Source organism: Athene noctua, chromosome 1, assembly GCF_965140245.1.
Source record: "Athene noctua chromosome 1, bAthNoc1.hap1.1, whole genome shotgun sequence".
Lineage (NCBI taxonomy): Eukaryota > Metazoa > Chordata > Aves > Strigiformes > Strigidae > Athene > Athene noctua.
The window spans coordinates 29,947,525-29,965,679 of NC_134037.1; the positions used below are offsets into that span (position 1 = coordinate 29,947,525).

The 18,155-nt window shown below is 36.9% G+C and overlaps 1 protein-coding gene across 2 annotated transcripts in view; it reads right to left on the minus strand.

Annotated features, from left to right (window-relative positions):
- Positions 1-18,155, minus strand: part of KHDRBS2 (KH RNA binding domain containing, signal transduction associated 2) — a 382,788-nt gene that overhangs the window by 37,159 nt on the left and 327,474 nt on the right. Inside the window, exon 8 of one of the 2 annotated variants that reach the window (XM_074922518.1) lies at positions 5,716-5,743. The exons of the other annotated variant lie outside the window; for it this stretch is intronic. Within the exon in view, the coding sequence (XP_074778619.1) occupies positions 5,716-5,743 (28 nt within the window). The remainder of the gene's footprint in view (positions 1-5,715; positions 5,744-18,155) is intronic. 2 annotated transcript variants of the gene reach the window in all.

Genomic DNA, 18,155 nt, shown 5'->3' on the forward strand with positions numbered 1-18,155 from the left:
GAGAATACTTGTTCCCATTTGACATTTCTGTGGGTTCATGTTATAGATTTTACAGCCTCCCTAAAGGCTCGGAGCAGGTCAATACAGTGCAAATGATTCAAGAGGAATGGTTGGAAAACAGAGACAGATTAAAACTCACAATGTATTTTTAATAAAGAAATTGTATTTTTGGATATTGTTCTCTTATTTGTGTCAATCTGTATGAGAACTATCTTCTAATCCTACAGGTGAACTGTTTATCTAAGGTACATACTAGCATTTTTCCGAAGTTTAATATGGTGTATTGTACACAGACACCCTTGTCCCAAAGAAGCCTTTAGGCATCTAGAATTGAGATCTAAAATAGCTTCTTTCATATCCTTGAAGCGCCTCAAACTCACTGTGCGTTTTTCTTCTCTTCAGCCTTCAGCTCCCATCACCTAAAACTTTAATGTTTGAAAGTATTTCCTGCATGCACATTTTGAGAGATGAAACACCCAGCTGCCATGTAGAACCTGTTAAGACCCAGAAGCTATGAGTTTGAGGACATTCAAATTCACATATTCTGCGCTATGTGTGTGATGAAGACAGTACCCCCACGAACAGTTCTGTATAAATCCAGACACCAGAATCCACCAGGACACCCTCTCCAAAAGCAGTGCAATCTTTTACTTGGCAGTAGTCAGACACTTTCATGCACTCTCTAGGTCTATTGTCTCTGTATTAAAAAACAATCAACCAACCAATCAACCATATGAAACTGATAAACGTTCTGTATATGTATGCTGATAGGAACAGAGCCGTCCTCTTAGAGAATCCAAGTTCCTAGTGTTGTATCCTCACCTCATTGAAGGAAAACGGATTGGTTACCCATGCTGTCAGTGTTTTGAATATGACATTTTTTCTTCTATAATTTCTAGTTTTATTTATTTCACCAGAAATCTTAACATATATATGTATAACACTTAGAATTCCATTCTGCATGTAATGCCTTTTAATTGATGTGTGTGCTTTTCAAGGAGATCTATCACTGATAAAGTGACTTTGGGCCTGATCTGATCAATCTCTGCCACTGCAGAATCCATCTCCACATTCATCAGAACATTAGAAAACTTGTATAAAATGTTGATAGGGTCAAATCACCCAGTTTCAGTGAAGTGGAAGAAAGCGTTGCCCTAAATCTTCAGAGTTCTTTGAAGAGGTTAGTGAGGGAGCAGATAAACAGGGCCCAAGGGAAACAGGTTCCTTTGAACTTCAAAAAGTTACTGATGGGGTTTGATTCTCAAGGCTATCCAAGGGACTGGGGTTGGTTGACTGGGAAAACTCTTTTCCTGTGTCCTTTTGCTCATGGTAGCTGCCACCACCATTCAGAAAAAAAAGCTTATATTTAAGGATAATATTCATTATATGTAATTATTTATAAATTTTATTTTACTTTCTATTTATTTTTATATTTATTTTTAATATTATTTTATTCATTATATATCATATTACTGTATTAAAAGTTTATATTCAAGTACTTACCTGTCTTTCCCCACAACATGAACACAGGAAAAACTTTTAGAATAACACATGAAATTAGCATTGGGAACACTTTAGGAGCAAATATGCGCTACTCTACCACTAATAAAGAAAATTATAGTCAGGGGAAAAAGGAGTGCAGAAGAAAAAAGGGATATATTTTGAAAAAAAGGCTTATATTCTATTACTTATGAAAAAATTAAGTATCCATTTGATTCAACACCCAAGATATCTTTGAGAAAGAGTTATTTGATTTATTTAGATTTACTCAAATCCTGTCCAAGTTTCAGATGTTTAAACAAATATTAGAAATACAAACAAAATAATAACTATCATCAGTAAGAAGGCTATCATAATCTAATGCAGTCTGATCTCTTTAAACATGAATTTCCTACTTAATGTTAAAGTCCTATTTCAAACAATAACAGCCAAATGCAGCAAGTTTAAATCACCTCTTAGCCTTAGAAAATAGGGTTTTCACAGCATGCTCTGAAAAATGGTAGGTTTCAGCTCTAGAAAACCAAGAAGGAAAATAATTCTAACAAAAATTGCCCTACTCACAATATTTTACATATGTCCTGTTATATGATAAAGTATATTGTAAAGAAGGCAAAACTATTCAGTTTTTCATAGAAGATAGCCCAACTCTTCTAAAGTAGCAAAATACAAAATAACTAGACTTTTTTTTGAAAAAAAGCAAAACACAAACAACAGTAAGTCAAAGTGAGTTATGCAACTCTGTACTTTACTTGGCAAATATGTGAACAAGAAAAATGGCTGCAGCCAAAGAACCAAGGGTAGCCCTTCTCCTTAGCTGCATCCAGCAGTACATGAAAATTAGTACTGTACCTCAAAGAATGGGAGGGTATAAAAATCCATCTCTAATTGTAACTCTAAGTAAAACCATTTGTTTCTTAGTAAAAGGGGCCTTTGCATGGTTTCCACTATTTTCTTCTTTTTGCTTCTGTATATCTACAAATGCTGTCTCACTCTCTTTTCTGTTGTGATTTGGCCACATTCGTATTTTCTCATATGTCCATATCACCTTAGCTTAGAAGGCTAGAAGCCAGTTGTCTACCACTAACCTAGTGGCAGATTCCCATAAGAATCACAGGGTAGAAATAAAACATTTTGATAGGGTAATTCATCCCACATACTTCTGATATCTATTGTAGGACAAGTTGAATTGCTCTCTAAATGAGAACTTTCTTTCCAATGACTATAAAGGGAGCCTGGGACAGATGTGTTAGAATTAGATAACTAATCTTTAGGGATATAAGTTAGTTAATTGTTTGAAGGAATTTATTGCTCAGAGAAGGCTGAGCTTGTAAAAAGTCAGTGCTGCTAAACTTAATCTTGAAGGAACCTGAGACCCAGAATTCAGTCAGAATGCTGTGAATGATCCATAGGGATGGGTGGGCATGTATGAATAGCATCTCAAACAGGTGGCACTCTCATCAGAGATCTCAGGTTAAACAGCCTGGCATGCAACTGACTACACACCCAGAACTCAGGAAATGCTAGCAACTATGGGAAATCTTAAATCCAGCTCCTTTTACTGTATATGAAACACTAGAGAGGAAATGGAGAAATACACCTGGTGTTCTCCTTACAGATGTATGACTCATGCCCTTGGCTAGTCATATAGCCTGTGTGGCTTCACAAATCTTAATTTTTTTCCTGCAAAGAGCATTTAAGGTAATTAAATTATGTCACAAAGAAATGGCAATTTTAACCAAAGTTAAAAGAGATCACAGCTATTATACTTGGACCTGTATACTGCCACCTCCTTCTTAGCTTGTTCCATTTAAAAAAGCAGCAGATAGTGTCAACATTGTGTGTTCACAACAATTTGTGGTGCTGAGCTGGCTGAGCCTCTCTAGAGTGCTGTAAGGGGGAGGACTTGCCTTCCCTCACAGTCATTTATGAGTGTGGTGATTAGTCCTAAAGTCATTCTAAGATGGGGGCAGCTCTGAGTAGATGTAGAACTACACATATCAAGATATTAATTTTATGTAATTTAGACAAATGACAACTTCTCTCTACTGACTACAAAGAGGGGTAAAAACTTTAATGGTTTTAGATATGGATTATTCAGTGTTGAAAACCTGCACTTAGAGCAAATGAATCTCACTGAAGTACCTGGGAAGTTAGCGTGCTGCTGAGCAAGGATTCGCAGAACTGCATTTTATGTATAGAAACTGAAATTCTGATTAAATCATTCCATAAATACGTATGCCTGCTATCATAGCTGGCCATGGGTTCTTCAGCTATAACTCCAGGGTCAGAAGAAAGAGAAACTACATATTATCAGTTTGATAAGGATGATCTATATCCTCTGCACTAGTGAGACCTACCAAGTGTTTTGAAGACAAATTCAAAGACAACTGACATTATATCCACCAAAATGATAAATAGCAATAATAATAAAAATAATGGTGGAATTAAAATGGAAATACTAATCCGTTTAAAAATCAGAGCTCTATGTATTGGACTTCATAAATGCAATACATGAACTAGAGTCTACAGAGCTGAGACCATAGATCGAGGGGATCGAGTGCACCCTCAGTCAGTTTGCAGATGACACCCAGTTGGGTGGGAGTGTTGATCTGCTCGAGGGCAGGGAGGCTCTGCAGAGAGACCTGGACAGGCTGGAGCCATGGGCTGAGGCCAACTGGAGGAGTTTCAATGAGGCCAAATGCCGGGGACTGCCCTTGGGCCACAACAACCCCCAGCAGCGCTACAGGCTTGGGGAGGAGTGGCTGGAGAGCTGCCAGTCAGAGAGGGACCTGGGGGTGCTGATTGACAGCCGGCTGAACAGGAGCCAGCAGTGTGCCCAGGTGGCCAAGAAGGCCAATGGCATCCTGGCTTGTGTCAGCAATAGCGTGGCCAGCAGGGACAGGGAAGGGATCTTACCCCTGTACTCGGCACTGGTGAGGCTGCACCTCGATTCCTGTGTTCAGTATTGGGCCCCTCACTCCAAAAAGGACATTGAATGACTCGAGCATGTCCAGAGAAGGGCAACGAAGCTGGTGCAGGGTCTGGAGCACAGGTCATACGAGGAGCAGCTGAGGGAACTGGGGGTGTTTAGACTGGAGAAGAGGAGGCTGAGGGGAGACCTCATCGCCCTCTACAGCTCCCTGAAAGGAGGTTGCAGAGAGCTGGGGATGAGTCTCTAACCAAGTAACAAGCGACAGGACAATAGGGAATGGCCTCAAGTTGTATCAGGGAAAGTTTAGACTGGATATTAGGAAGCATTTCTTTACAGAACAGGTTGTTAGGCGTTGGAATGGGCTGCCTAGGGAGGTGGTGGAGTCCCCATCCCTGGAGGTGTTTAAGAGTAGGGTCAACGTAGTGCTGAGGGATATGGTGTAGTTGGGAACTGTCAGTGTTACGTTAATGGTTGGGCTGGATGATCTTCAAGGTCTTTTCCAACCTAGACGATTCTGTGATTCGGAGACAACCCAGAGTAGATGTGCTTGCCAGAGGCAATGAAGTAATGTCAACACATTTGTCCGCTTAATGAAATCAGTCTTATTCTTCACATACCAGCAATAGGAATCACCTTTATAACTGAATGGCAAAAAATATAGAAGTGAACATTTTTCACATACTCATGGAATTATAATCGAAATTTCAGTATAATCAGTCACGGAGATTTCACAAATTTGAAGCAGAGAACATAAATGAGGTATTCATGTCCTCATATTTTAGTGCTTTAAATAAACCTCATGTTGAACCATTAAGGTAATAAGGATGAGTGAAACTAAACAAGTTTACTACCCAGAAGTCCTAAAATTGATTGTACGCAAGATAAAGATAGGGCAGGGACCACTGAAGCAAATAAGCTGTGCAGTGGCAAAGCAGTCACAATAAAACAGAAACTCAGATCCTTCAAGAAATTGATATGTACTCTCCTAAATGTAGGTTTCTTCATTTTATTTCCCTATTTTTTCTGTAGTTTTTCAAATAAATGCAAAATAAATGAATAACATTTAAAATACATTTTGGTGTACTGAAGAAGATAACCAGAATGGAATGAAAATGTAAAAGAAAATCTAATAGAAATTGGACTTTTCTTATTCCTTCCATATTTGCAAGTCTGTAGCCTACAGCATAATTTGCTGCCACAATTATTATACTACAACATTCATCTGACTAACATCTTTATTTCTTCAAATCCTTCTGTTAGTTCTCCTATGCTCATGAAGTCACATTAAAACTTCTAATATATGTGTCAAAGCTCTGTATAATCAGCTGCTGCTTACATCCATTTGTTGTACTTTCCCTGTCCCCTAACCATCAGTACTGAAACCATTTCCGCTCTTATTTCACTTCTGTATTTTTTCTCATATTGCCTCTCCTTATGGAATAGCATCCTAACCTCAGTGTCACTCCTTTACTCAGTTCCCATTGCACAAGAATGTCTCACAGAAACATATCTTTCTTCCAATATTATTTTAGTAAAATATTCCAAGATATCTTGTGTATCTGCAATAAGTTGCATTTTTGCACTTGCCTATGATTCTGAGATCTCTGAAGAAACGTTTTTTTAATTGTTACTTTTATTTGTCATGATTTAACTCCAGCCAACAACTAAGCACCACACAGCCTCTCACTCATCCCCCACCAAGTTGGATGGGGGAGACAATCGGCAGAGTTAAAATGAGAAAACTTTTGGTTTGAGATAAGAACAGTTTAATAGTTGAAATAGTAATTTTAAAAATCTAACAAAAAGGAAAATAACAAAAAAGAGAGAGAAATAAAACCCAAGAAAAGCAAGTAATGCAAATGAAAAACAATTGCTCACAACCAACCAACCAACCAATTCCCAGCCTGTTTCTGAGCAATGTCTCCTGGCCAGCTTTCTCCCCAGTTTATATGCTGAGCATCACGTCATATGGTATGGAATATCCCTTTGGCCAGTTTGGCCCAGCTGTCCTGCCTGTGTCCCCTCTCCCAGCTTCTTTTCCTCTGTCCCTCCCCGCCCCCTCTCTGGCAGAGCAGCATGAGAAGCTGGAAAGTCCTTGACTTAGTGTAAGCACTGCTCAGCAACAACTAAAACATCAGTGTGTTATCAACATTATTCTCATACAAAATCCAAAACACAGCACTCTACCAGCTACTAGAAAGAAAATGAACACCATCCCAGCTGAAACCAGGACATTACTGATGACTTGTACTGCTTTACATAGTACTTGAGTGATAATATATTACAGTAGCAAGTTGCACTGGTGACAATATATCACAGAAATGGCATTTAAATGAAAGATTTATTTTTCCTGTGAACTGAAATGAATAGAGTAGAAAGCAGCCTTCAACTGTTAAGGGACGATGGGCTGTACTACACCCACTATTGGTTTTAATCTCTTTATCATATCTAGTATTTTTCTTTCCAAAATTTCAAGCAAAACAGATGGTTAACTTCTTGTGCATCCTGATGTTCCCCCAGCTGTATAATCAATAGATGGAGGTGACATAAAATCTGTCCATGAAGCAGCAAGGTTTCTTGTATCATAGATACAGAAATCATTACAAGTACCTACTGAAGACTGACAACTCTTCTGTCTGAGTTTAGCAACTTATTGATGGTTTAAAGCATTTCACATTGGTTTGGCTTTCTAGACACAATGCCTTAAAAGTAAACCATGTCAACCTTAAATAAGCATTATAATAATCCAGGAAATGAAATTTCCAGGTCTTGGATGGTTGGGAATTCCAAGGAATTGTCCTTTTTATTTTCAAACCCTTGAAAACTAGACCACAGGATTGTACATCTGGGAGCTTGTAAATGTGCAAGCAAATGCTGAGGTACTAGCAAAGAGCAGAAATGTTTTGATAGGTGCTTTACAGGACGCTGAATTGCATTTAATTTTAAATCAAATTTCACTCTGATGTATTATTAATGCTGAAAAGAGGCAGATTAAATACAACTTGGCCAAATGCAAGATAATGTGCTCTAGTAGATACATCCTCAAATTCTATAAACTGCTCATGTCTCTGAATTTACAGAATTCCCTCAGGAAAAGACTTGTAGGAGTCATCATGATTAACAGCTAAGAGATCTGTCAAATTTTACTGCATCATTAAAAGAAAAAGCTTCACAAAGATAGGCTTGCATTTTCTATGTCAAGAAAAGAAAATGCATAGGTTAATTTTATGTGCAATCCCATTGTTTTTAATACATTTTAATTATCTACTTAAATATATTTAATCATTAAGTATACCATGAATTAGTAATACATGACAATAACAAAACTTCAGAGTGGAATTAGAGACAAAATTGTTTAAAGTGCTCAAAACACAGGGCAAATAAAGATGTATTTATTTATTAGGTCTGAAGCAGGTCTGTATAAGAGTTCAGGAATTCTTAATGTTGGAATCTTTATATCCTAATCTTCGCCAGACACCTCACACCTTTTACATAAATTATTTATCTTGCTGAATCAAATTCCAGTTGTCCTAGATTGTTACAAAGATAGTACATCACACATTTCCTAGAATCTAATTTTATAGAAATATATTTCTGAACAATTCATTTGGACAATGAATTTTAAATAATTTTCTTTATATAATTTATGCATTTTGCATGATGCTTGATTCTTTAAATAAACATTTTATCTTACATTTATTTTTCTTACCTTACAAAAGGCCATGCATCAGTATTTAGAAGACATAATAATGGTAATCCTTATTTGGCATTGTTTTATGGTTAATATTTCACCAGTTCCGTGATAGCTTTGATTTAATTTTTTAAGTTGCAACCTGAATAGTGCATCTCATCAATTTATATATTTGAATTGATCAAACTTTTTTTTTTTTTTCAGTCAGTCTTAAATTTTGAAGGTTGACATAATGAAACTTACTGTAAAAAATATAGGTAAATTTTAAAAGTTATGAAAATTAATCTAGTACTAGAGAAACTAAATGTTACGATTATATCAGTTGCAGAAAAGACAAAGTCTTTTTTTCTGCTTATGACAATGATCAAACTTATTATACAAGTGCTGCTTACAGTGAATGCAGCAGTGTTTGCACTGCTGCTAATCACGTTTGAACAAAAATGTTCCTGGAAAGTCTTCTTGGTACTGTAAAGGAATAAAAAATAAAGTGCCTACTCACAGCATCTTCTTAACTGTAATGTTTAATTTTCTAACAGATATTGTCAGACTAGGAAATATGGCTTAGCATGATATATAAAATGCAAGGAGTAAAGGTAATGCAGAATTTTCTTCTTGTTTTTTTCAAGATGTGTAAGAAGAATTAACTTAACTAGCACAGACTTATATAGGAATTAATCCAGAAAGGCCAGGTATAATTAAAAGCAAACATGTAGAATGTAATGGGACTATTCATTTGTGAATATAATAATGAGCAAAACAGTGAAAAGTGGTTGATACATATTGAAATACTTAGAGGTAGTATTTAAGTTGTTATTCCCTCAAATTTGAGCATGCAATTAGAGAAATTAGGGATGGAAAAGAACAGTTCATCTATTAGGAGCTCCTGTCAAGTATGATTGCTCCTTTCAGCACATTTTCTAGTGTTTTCTCTAATCAAATTCTAAATATTGCCAGTAGTAGGGATTCCACCATTTCTCTTGGGAGACTGCCTGACAGCCTAATAATCCTTGTGTCAGACACCTCTGCTAAATTTATCCCATACAACTAAATATATCTCACTGTACCAGTATTGTCAGTATTCTCCAATGCCTGTGTTATATTCTTCCATTTTCTTTTTAAATATTCGAATATAAAGATTTAAAGTCAAATGCAACATAGACAAAGATATACTGATCATCAGAGAGCCAACAAGTCAGAACCCCCAAATCTTCATGTTAAATACTGTGACTCGCCCCATAAAGTGAAAGCCTTCTAACACAAGTGGCTCTCAGGTGGTGATAGATGATCTGCCTGAATTAAATCTTTAAAAGTCTGGTGTAATTTTATTGCATAAAACTCTACCTAGAAAGTCGCAGGAAGTCTGTACAGGCCTCAGAATATGCTTTTCATTGCAAGACACTCAGCTTAGTCCAGTAATGCAGATATGGATCACAGTAACAAAATCTGTATTAAACAGAGAATGAAAATCCTGTTATTACGTATAGTATATTCCTAGACTCTGGTACAGCTTAACGTCCTGCAAACAGGGATGCATCATGATGCCAGATTGTAGCAAGACACAAGAAGAAAGGACGAATAGGAAGAACAGTTTCCCTTACTGAGTGCTTTACTCTTTCCACCATTCAGCCGTAATTGCTTTTGTCTAGCTTAGTCTTAACCTGCTGGCTATCATTCATAGTTGAAAACTCAGAAAATGAACTGTATATTTGATATATTAACTGAGTTAGTTAAGTGCATTAAAGATACAGAATCAGTTAAAATTCTTCTAATTCTAAAATTCTCTGCTAATTATTCTAATGCTCACCAGGAAAGAAAAAGCATAAGAAAAGGTAAAAAAGGCCAACAGCCCTGTTCATTGTGAGACTATTTGTCTCAGAATAGCAATTCTGATCTTTTCTGACAGCCTGTCAACAAATGAAGAACAAAAAATTATTAAAAATATTGATAGACTGCCAATCAGCTCAGTTAATATTAGTACTGATTTTAATTTACCATATAGGAGCAGTAGTTCATATCTAATAATACATCTTCTACTCTAAAAACTGCAATGGAGACATCAAAAGCAGAGTTCAACAACCTTCTCAAGCGTGCCTAGGGCTGGATTCCCAAAGCTGTACAGACCATCCCGGGCCATGACTGCTTCAGACACTGTGCAATCTACCAATGGTGTCCACCACTGTAATTGCAAATGGACCTGGAGATTTCAACGTTTCTTGTAGACCATCTCGTTAGCTTTGCAATTTAATTTTTACTGATATACTCAATTTGTTTTTAACTACTTATTTTAGTGTATTTACTAATGAAAAATTAACAAGATGTTGAATATAGGAACATTTTAACATGCACTGATTCATAGAAAGCATAAACATACAAATTTCATTGTTCTGCTTTAACCAATGTTTTGGAAAAGTTGACTTTCTAGATTTTGGTGAGTTTCTATAAACCAAGAGCAAGGTTTCTAGCTAACCACTGCAATCATAACATCTGATGTACTTATAAAAATGTTTTGCACTGTGGAAATCAAAGTTTTTGTAAGAAACAGGGTTTTCTATTCTACACCATATATTAATATATTAAGGAATATATACATATAAATTCATATATCTACATATATACACACATGGGCACCTATCTTGCTCTTGGATAACAGCAATATTTGCATCCCTCTCATTCAGTTGTCTTGTATGAGCATATATGGTTTTGAGGCTCACTAAAAAGATGGAAGGCAGAAAGTTATGTTCACTACAACTTAAATCTCCAGTGCGAAGTACTTTCTAGTTCCTCTTTGTAACAACTATATTACATAAACAGTGTCAAATGTGATGGCTGACAGCTTTCTAAAAGAAAAAAAATGTTTGAAGAAATTATTCTCTAGCCACAGAAGTGGAAGCACAATATAGACTGCAGAGAACATCTGACTAATGCAGTTGAAATCTTGGGTTGTTGCTGTTTTTTTGAATGAATAAATTTTGCTGTCATTCCTTAGAAGTTCTTACTGAGCTCAGAACCCATTTAGCTCCATATTTGGCACTGAAAATAATTCTGTGTGATTTTAGATCTTCAATAGTATAAATTTTGAAACTTGCATGCCCAAGAAGTCTGCATTAACCTTCTAGGGACAACTATGTATAATCCCATCCCTGCCCTGCAACACATACAAATATACACATGTGAGCAGAAAAGAAAGCAATTCCTACAGAAAACAACTCTGTTGTCTCTCCATTTTTCTAGAAAAAACCGAAGATTTTTATAAAAAGAAGCCTTCCATCATGACCTGCCTCTCAGGTTGTATTCTCAGTTATTATATTTCCCTGTATGCCATAAAAGACTCTTAGCTTTAACCTTTGTTTCTTTTTATGACGGCAATTTCCGTTTTTTTTTGTTTCCCTTTTTTTTTTTTTAATTATTTTTATTTTTATTTTTTTATACAGAGACATTTTAATGATATCTAATACAGATTGCAATGTATCTTAATTCTACCTCAGGAAAAGAAAACAGGGCAATGGAAAGAAAAGATGTAACTTGTAAATTATAATCTCTTTTTAAACATTGTTTCAGCACTTTACACACCTTTATTTTGTTTATGTCCTGATAATACCTTGTCCTGGATAAGATAAAAATCTACTCGTGTCTCAGGTCTTCTTTGTTTCAAAGGGCAAGAATGCTAAAAGGAATTTTTAAATTGAATTATTTGAAATTTGTAACAGGTCTTAGGCAGCAAGTCCAGAAAGCCACTATGCCAGTTTTGGGATTTCTGAAGGATGCTGTGTTCATACCTAAATAAGAAAGTCAAAGAGGAAAAGTTGGCATTTATTCAAGTAGAAAAGGAGGAGCATATGGATACATTTTTTCACTATCAGTTCAGAGAAGAGGCCAACTTACTCTTAGACTCTGTCTGAATATTTAAAAAATGAGCAGAAGGTTATTCTCATTTTACAATCTCTAATGAGAGATTGAAGATTCTGTCATTGTTCTTTAAAGTCTCAAAATTTTCTAAAAAGAGATTGTTCATGATGGTAATGTTTCATCACTAACTTTTCAGCTGGAGAACAATATTCTTCAATGGCAGTATTATCTCCTCGTTGGCATGTCCTTGTTCTGTTAAGGCACTGGAGAAAATAAAGATGCCAATTTTATTATGATTGTAATAGCCAATGACTCAGGAATCCATGTAAAAAAACGTCTCTATGATTCACAAAGGTGGTGTCAGCACATTATACAGTGCTTCATTACGGTATTTAGTTGGGTTGTGAAACAGAAAATCCATGGGATAAAGGGTTTTGTGGTTTTTTTTTCCTACCCAAGACTAGGAATTAGTCTAGTGTAAAAATATATACATGATAACACCAAAATGTTACTTAAAATAATTTTAAAATGTACTTTAATTATCTTTCTTTACTTTTTTTTTTTTTAAATAAACTGTCTGTTGCATAAGTTTGTAAAACTTGATTCTAAACGCTGAAGATACCAAAACACTTAAGGAAATAAATACATTAAAATATACTTGCAGACGGCAACAAATTGCTCACTTCAGGTCATATGTATTGAAAGAAAGTTGACTCTTTTTGTGACTAGTAAATCTCTGTATTCCAATTTTATCATAAGAAATATCCAACTCAGGCTCATGAAAATATGACAGTCTGATCATGCTCAGTCCAAGGACTCTACTTGCAAGTGGCTGGACTAGATCAGCAAAAAAATAGCTGGAAGTTCGTTGTCTTAAAAAAAAGCAATCTGCATTAGAATCTCACTCTGTTAATGCATCTAAGGACCAAAGAAACTGACTTAACTCTGATGCTGATTTCTCACAGAATCACACAACCATCTAGGTTGGAAAAGACCTTGAAGATCATCTAGTACAACCCTTAACGTAACATTGACAGTTCCCAACTACACCATATCCCTCAGCGCTATGTCGACCTGACACTTAAACATCTCCAGGGATGGGGACTCCACCACCTCCCTGGGCAGCCCATTCCAATGCCCAACAACCATTCTGTAAAGAAATGCTTCCTAATATCCAGTCTAAACCTTCCCTGGTGCAACTTGAGGCCATTCGCTCTTGTCCTCTCGCTTTCTACTAGGCTAAAGATGCTCATCCCCAGCTCTCTGCAGCTTCCTTTCAGGTAGCTGTAGAGGGCAATGAGGTCTCCCCTCAGCCTCCTCTTCTCCAGACTAAACACCCCCAGTTCCCTCAGCCGCTCCTCCTACGACCTGTGCTCCAGACCCTGCACCAGCTTCGTTGCCCTTCTCTGGACACGCTCGAGTCATTCAATGTCCTTTTTGGAGTGAGGGGCCCAAAACTGAACACAGGAATCGAGGGGCGGCCTCAGCAGTGCCGAGTACAGGGGTAAGATCCCTTCCCTGTCCCTGCTGGCCACGCTATTGCTGACACAAGCCAGGATGCCATTGGCCTTCTTGGCCACCTGGGCACACTGCTGGCTCCTGTTCAGCCGGCTGTCAATCAACCCCCCCAGGTCCCTCTCTGACTGGCAGCTCTCCAGCCACTCCTCCCCAAGCCTGTAGCGCTGCTGGGGGTTGTTGTGGCCCAAGGGCAGCCCCCGGCATTTGGCCTTATGGAAACTCCTCCAGTTGGCCTCAGCCCATGGCTCCAGCCTGTCCAGGTCTCTCTGCAGAGCCTCCCTGCCCTCGAGCAGATCAACACTCCCACCCAACTTGGGGTCATCTGCAAACTGACTGAAGGTGCACTCGATCCCCTCGTCTAGATCATCAATAAAGATGTTAAACAGGAGTGGCCCCAAAACAGAGCCCTGGGGGACACCACTCGTGACCGGCTGCCAACTGGATTTAACTCTGTTCACCACAACTCTTTGAGCCCGGCCATCCAGACAGTTTTTAACCCAGCAAAGTGTGCTATTGTCCAAACCTTGAGGAGCAGCCAGTTTTGCCAGGAGAATGCTGTGAGAAAGGGTGTCAAAAGCCTTGCTAAAGTCAAGGTAAACAACATCCACAGCCTTTCCCTCATCCAATAAGCAGGTCACCCTGTCATAGAAGGAGATCAGGTTTGTCAGGCAGGACCTGCCTTTCATAAACCCATGCTGACTGGGCCTGAGCATCTGGTTGTCCATTATATGACTTTTAATAGCATCTGAGATGACCTGCTCCATGACCTTCCCTAGCACCGAGGTCAGACTGACAGGTCTATGTATCGTTCTTAAAATATAAAATATGAAGCTCTCATCCTGAATTCCATATTTCTGTACATACCAGTAGCGAGCCAAGAACATAGATTTCAGTAAGGTGTAGTGAATATTGACTTGTCTATTTAGCATTAATATTAATTAGGAACTAAGTCACTGGGGCTAGCAGTATTTATTTGCTTGATAAAATGTCTGGAGATGTGTCAGTAAAGTGTGATCGATCAACTCCTGAGCATCACCCTGCACATCTGGGAAGCCTAGAACCTGGCTTAGAATTATAAAATGTAGGAAGGACACTTACAGCACTTAATTGCAAGCATCACTGAAATAATACCAAATTATCAGTATTCAAATAAACATTAAAGGTTGCATCACTGGTGATCAAAAGTCATCATTCAGTTTTAAAATTGTAGTCATCTTGCCAATTGAAGAAAGCTGTATTTTAGTTTTGACCTTGAGGCAGATTGATAAATATATTTGCAGTCACCACAGAAGTGAAAATGAGAGCAGACATAACTGAAAACATTCCTTGTAGAATTTAAAAGCAACATTCTTCCATTTTGCCATCTGTAGAGTCTGATCCAAGGGATTTGCACTTGTTCAGTGTAGAAGTTGAATGTAATAAATAACATGGTGATTTGCTAATACAGTTAGGTTTATTTAAGAAAAAAAGTGATATGAAAAAATTTAAATTGAATTCCATTTTGATAAGCACCACTATTTCTTCTTTGAAAGAGGTCTTTCTCATCACTGCCTGCTTGTAGTCAAAAGCACAATTTGATGGAGTTGTCTAGTTTAAGACTATCTCATTTTGGTGCTAGTGTGAGAACTAGGTGCTTCACATCTGACCATAGGGCAGACATTGAGAGCTCAATTCAGCCGCTGCACATAGTTATCTACTGTCATTTTAGACATCCTAAAACATCCTGCATTCTGCCTCCCAGTCCAGCAGGGCAGAGGTCTCTCCTAAGTCCTGTGTGATATTGTTCATTCTCTGTGGATGTTTTCAAGGCTGTAGTGTCCTCAAATGACCTTAGAACCTGCACCCAGGCAGCCCAGCAGAACCTGAATTGTGAGATTTACTTTAGATGAAGGGTGTAGCTACATCGGTGTTTTGAGCTGGGAGCTGTCTTAAGCACTGATCGTCCAAAACTGAGGCTAACTGCCAATATGTCTAAAGTCTCAAAGCACCTCAGATTTTGAGATATATAGTCCTAAAACCTTTCTTCTCGGCAGGCTTGTAGCTGCTTCATTCCTGGCAGAACTGAACAGCTCAACAACTGTATATTACTAATGCCTAATTAGTATCCACTAAATAGAAGTTCTCCAATTATAATCCAGGAAGGTTTTGAGCCAGTTGGCATGTTCCAAGAGTATCTAATGCATACATCCATGATCAGTCTGCCCACAAAACACAGTTGATATCACTTCTGTCTTTCCAAAAGAGCACAATATCACAACACTCCAGTGAAATGCCAAACCTGGTTCAATAACTATTTCAGCCTGAAGCTACATTTCTAATGGGAATGGCTACTGCAACAAATAGACTTTAAGCTATTTCATGATATTGGCACTCTAACCTAGTTGATTTTTTCCCAATTTTAAAGATTAATTTGGGAAAGAGAGGTTGCCAGAGAAAGCATGAATATCCAAATCTGGTTTTGGGACATACTCTTGGAGAAGAAAGTTTTAGATTGCAATCCATGGTCCAATAATTACTCTGAGTTTTCTTATTTTACAACATTTTATCATCCTTAGAACAGAAACAAATCACTGAGGTAAAATTTTCTGCTCTCCTCTATTGGAATTTTATAAGAAAGACACAGCTCCTCTTTATTCCTTAGTTTTCTAGTTGCAGAACAGGATTCAGGGCTCTAACTCATAATTACTCTTAATGGACTTCATAAATAGATACTTATACCTATTTATTTATAACTGAGCAAAATTCAAGCATGCTATATAAAGTTCCTTTAATGTTGCAATTGGGATGTTAACCACGGTATTTTAACATAGAAAAAACTTGGAAATAGCTAACTTCTAAGTTTCTTGATTTTCATCATCCAAATACCTTTGAATCTAAGATGTAAATGTTGGTGTTTTATTACATAGTATCTCTGCAAAGGCTTTGTTTGTTTACAGATAGTCTTCTAACTGTCTTTTGGAGTGTTAATTTCACAAAGAGAAGAAATAGTTCGCATTTTGTTTTTGCTTGCTCTTCTAATGAGAAAGCAAATGCAAAACCAACTGCATATTTCTATTTCCTGAACCAGCTTCTCTGCTTTTCATAGCAACTAGCATTGATCACAGAAATGACAAGTAGAAGAGAAAAATATTTTTCAGCATGACTAATCTGCCTCCTGGATTATTCAATTCATGTGGTAGAAATGTCATTGTCTGTATATTTTTATAAAGTTACAGCATGTGATCAAAAGTTATCCATCCTCCTTAAAACAGTGGTAAACTCTCATGGACTTCAGTGGCATCAAAATCAGAAAAACAAGTAGGAATTTTTAAAATTTTTAAATCTGGGAAATGTAACTGTAGATATTCAGAAATTAAAAAAATATGTTGTACTCCAGTTGCCATTATTTATAACAAGAACTATTGTATTAGTAATATAAATAATTATATTGATTTTGTTTAATGTATTAAAGAATTCAACTTTCAAGCAAATCTGTGATATAACTAATTATCACTATCCCTGTTATACAGGTAACAGAATTTAGAAGTGTTAATGTAATTAACATGCTGAAAATCAAACTGAAAATCTGTGTCAGAACAATGAAAAAACCCTCAGAATTACTTGGATCACATCTCCACCCTCCTAAATGGTATGAGTCATTTCTTGCTCACATCAGTTTTAAGAGCAGATTAGATATTGATGCTATTGGAAAGGCTGTTTTATAAACCTTTTTAAACAGCTTCACCAACTAAAACACTTTAAGATCCATGATTAGAAGCCCACAGCCAACAATAACAGGTTTATATCACCTTAGAACATGCAACTTAGTGTTGCAAAATGATGTTTTAAAATTGCACTGAAGTATATTTCTATCCTGATGAGATTAATGGTGTGGCTTTGTTCATTACAGTCTACCTTCATGACTTTCACATTATCTCACAACAGTTGACGAATTTTTAAACTTATTCTTTATGTTTTTAAGTTAACTTGACAGACATACTATTCTTTTGCTCTGTCAAAACATTTCCTCATCTGATTTCACTAACACATAAAAGGTGTAGGCTGCCCTTCAGACCTTCATTTAACGTTCTTTCATCACACATTTATGCACAGCAAAAAATGAGTAAGATTGCAAGATGATCAAAAATGTTTGTATACTTAGTGATGCCTATCAGTGTGTCTGAAAGCTGACAGTGTATCGCAAAAGAATTATTTGAGGGAAAAATTTAACCTTTCTGTTTGTGAGGAAATTACGATTTACTTAAATATATCTGGTATTTGAAAACAGGTGGGGTTTTTCTGTGTTGTTTGTTTTTTTTTCTTTTTTTTTAAAATTATTTCATCTGAAGGGAATGATAGTGAAGAGTCCTTTGCCAATACTGTGATTACTGTCATCTACCCTGTAGAGTCTGTGTTTACAACCAACAATAGAATGCTTTCATTTCAAATTTAACTTAAGATCTTCTGCGTGAACAAGACTGTGAAAAGCTTAAAAAATTGATTCTCATTTTAAGATAGAAAGTTTAGGTGAAGAGATGAAGGTAACAACCCAAGGAGTCTGGAGAAAGCAGAAGTCTGTAGGATTTAAGTTTGCGAAGCAGAATCATAGAATCAGAATCATTTAGGTTGGAAAAGACCTTTAAGATCATCAGAAAACAAAAATGAAAAGATCGGGAAACTTAAAATAAA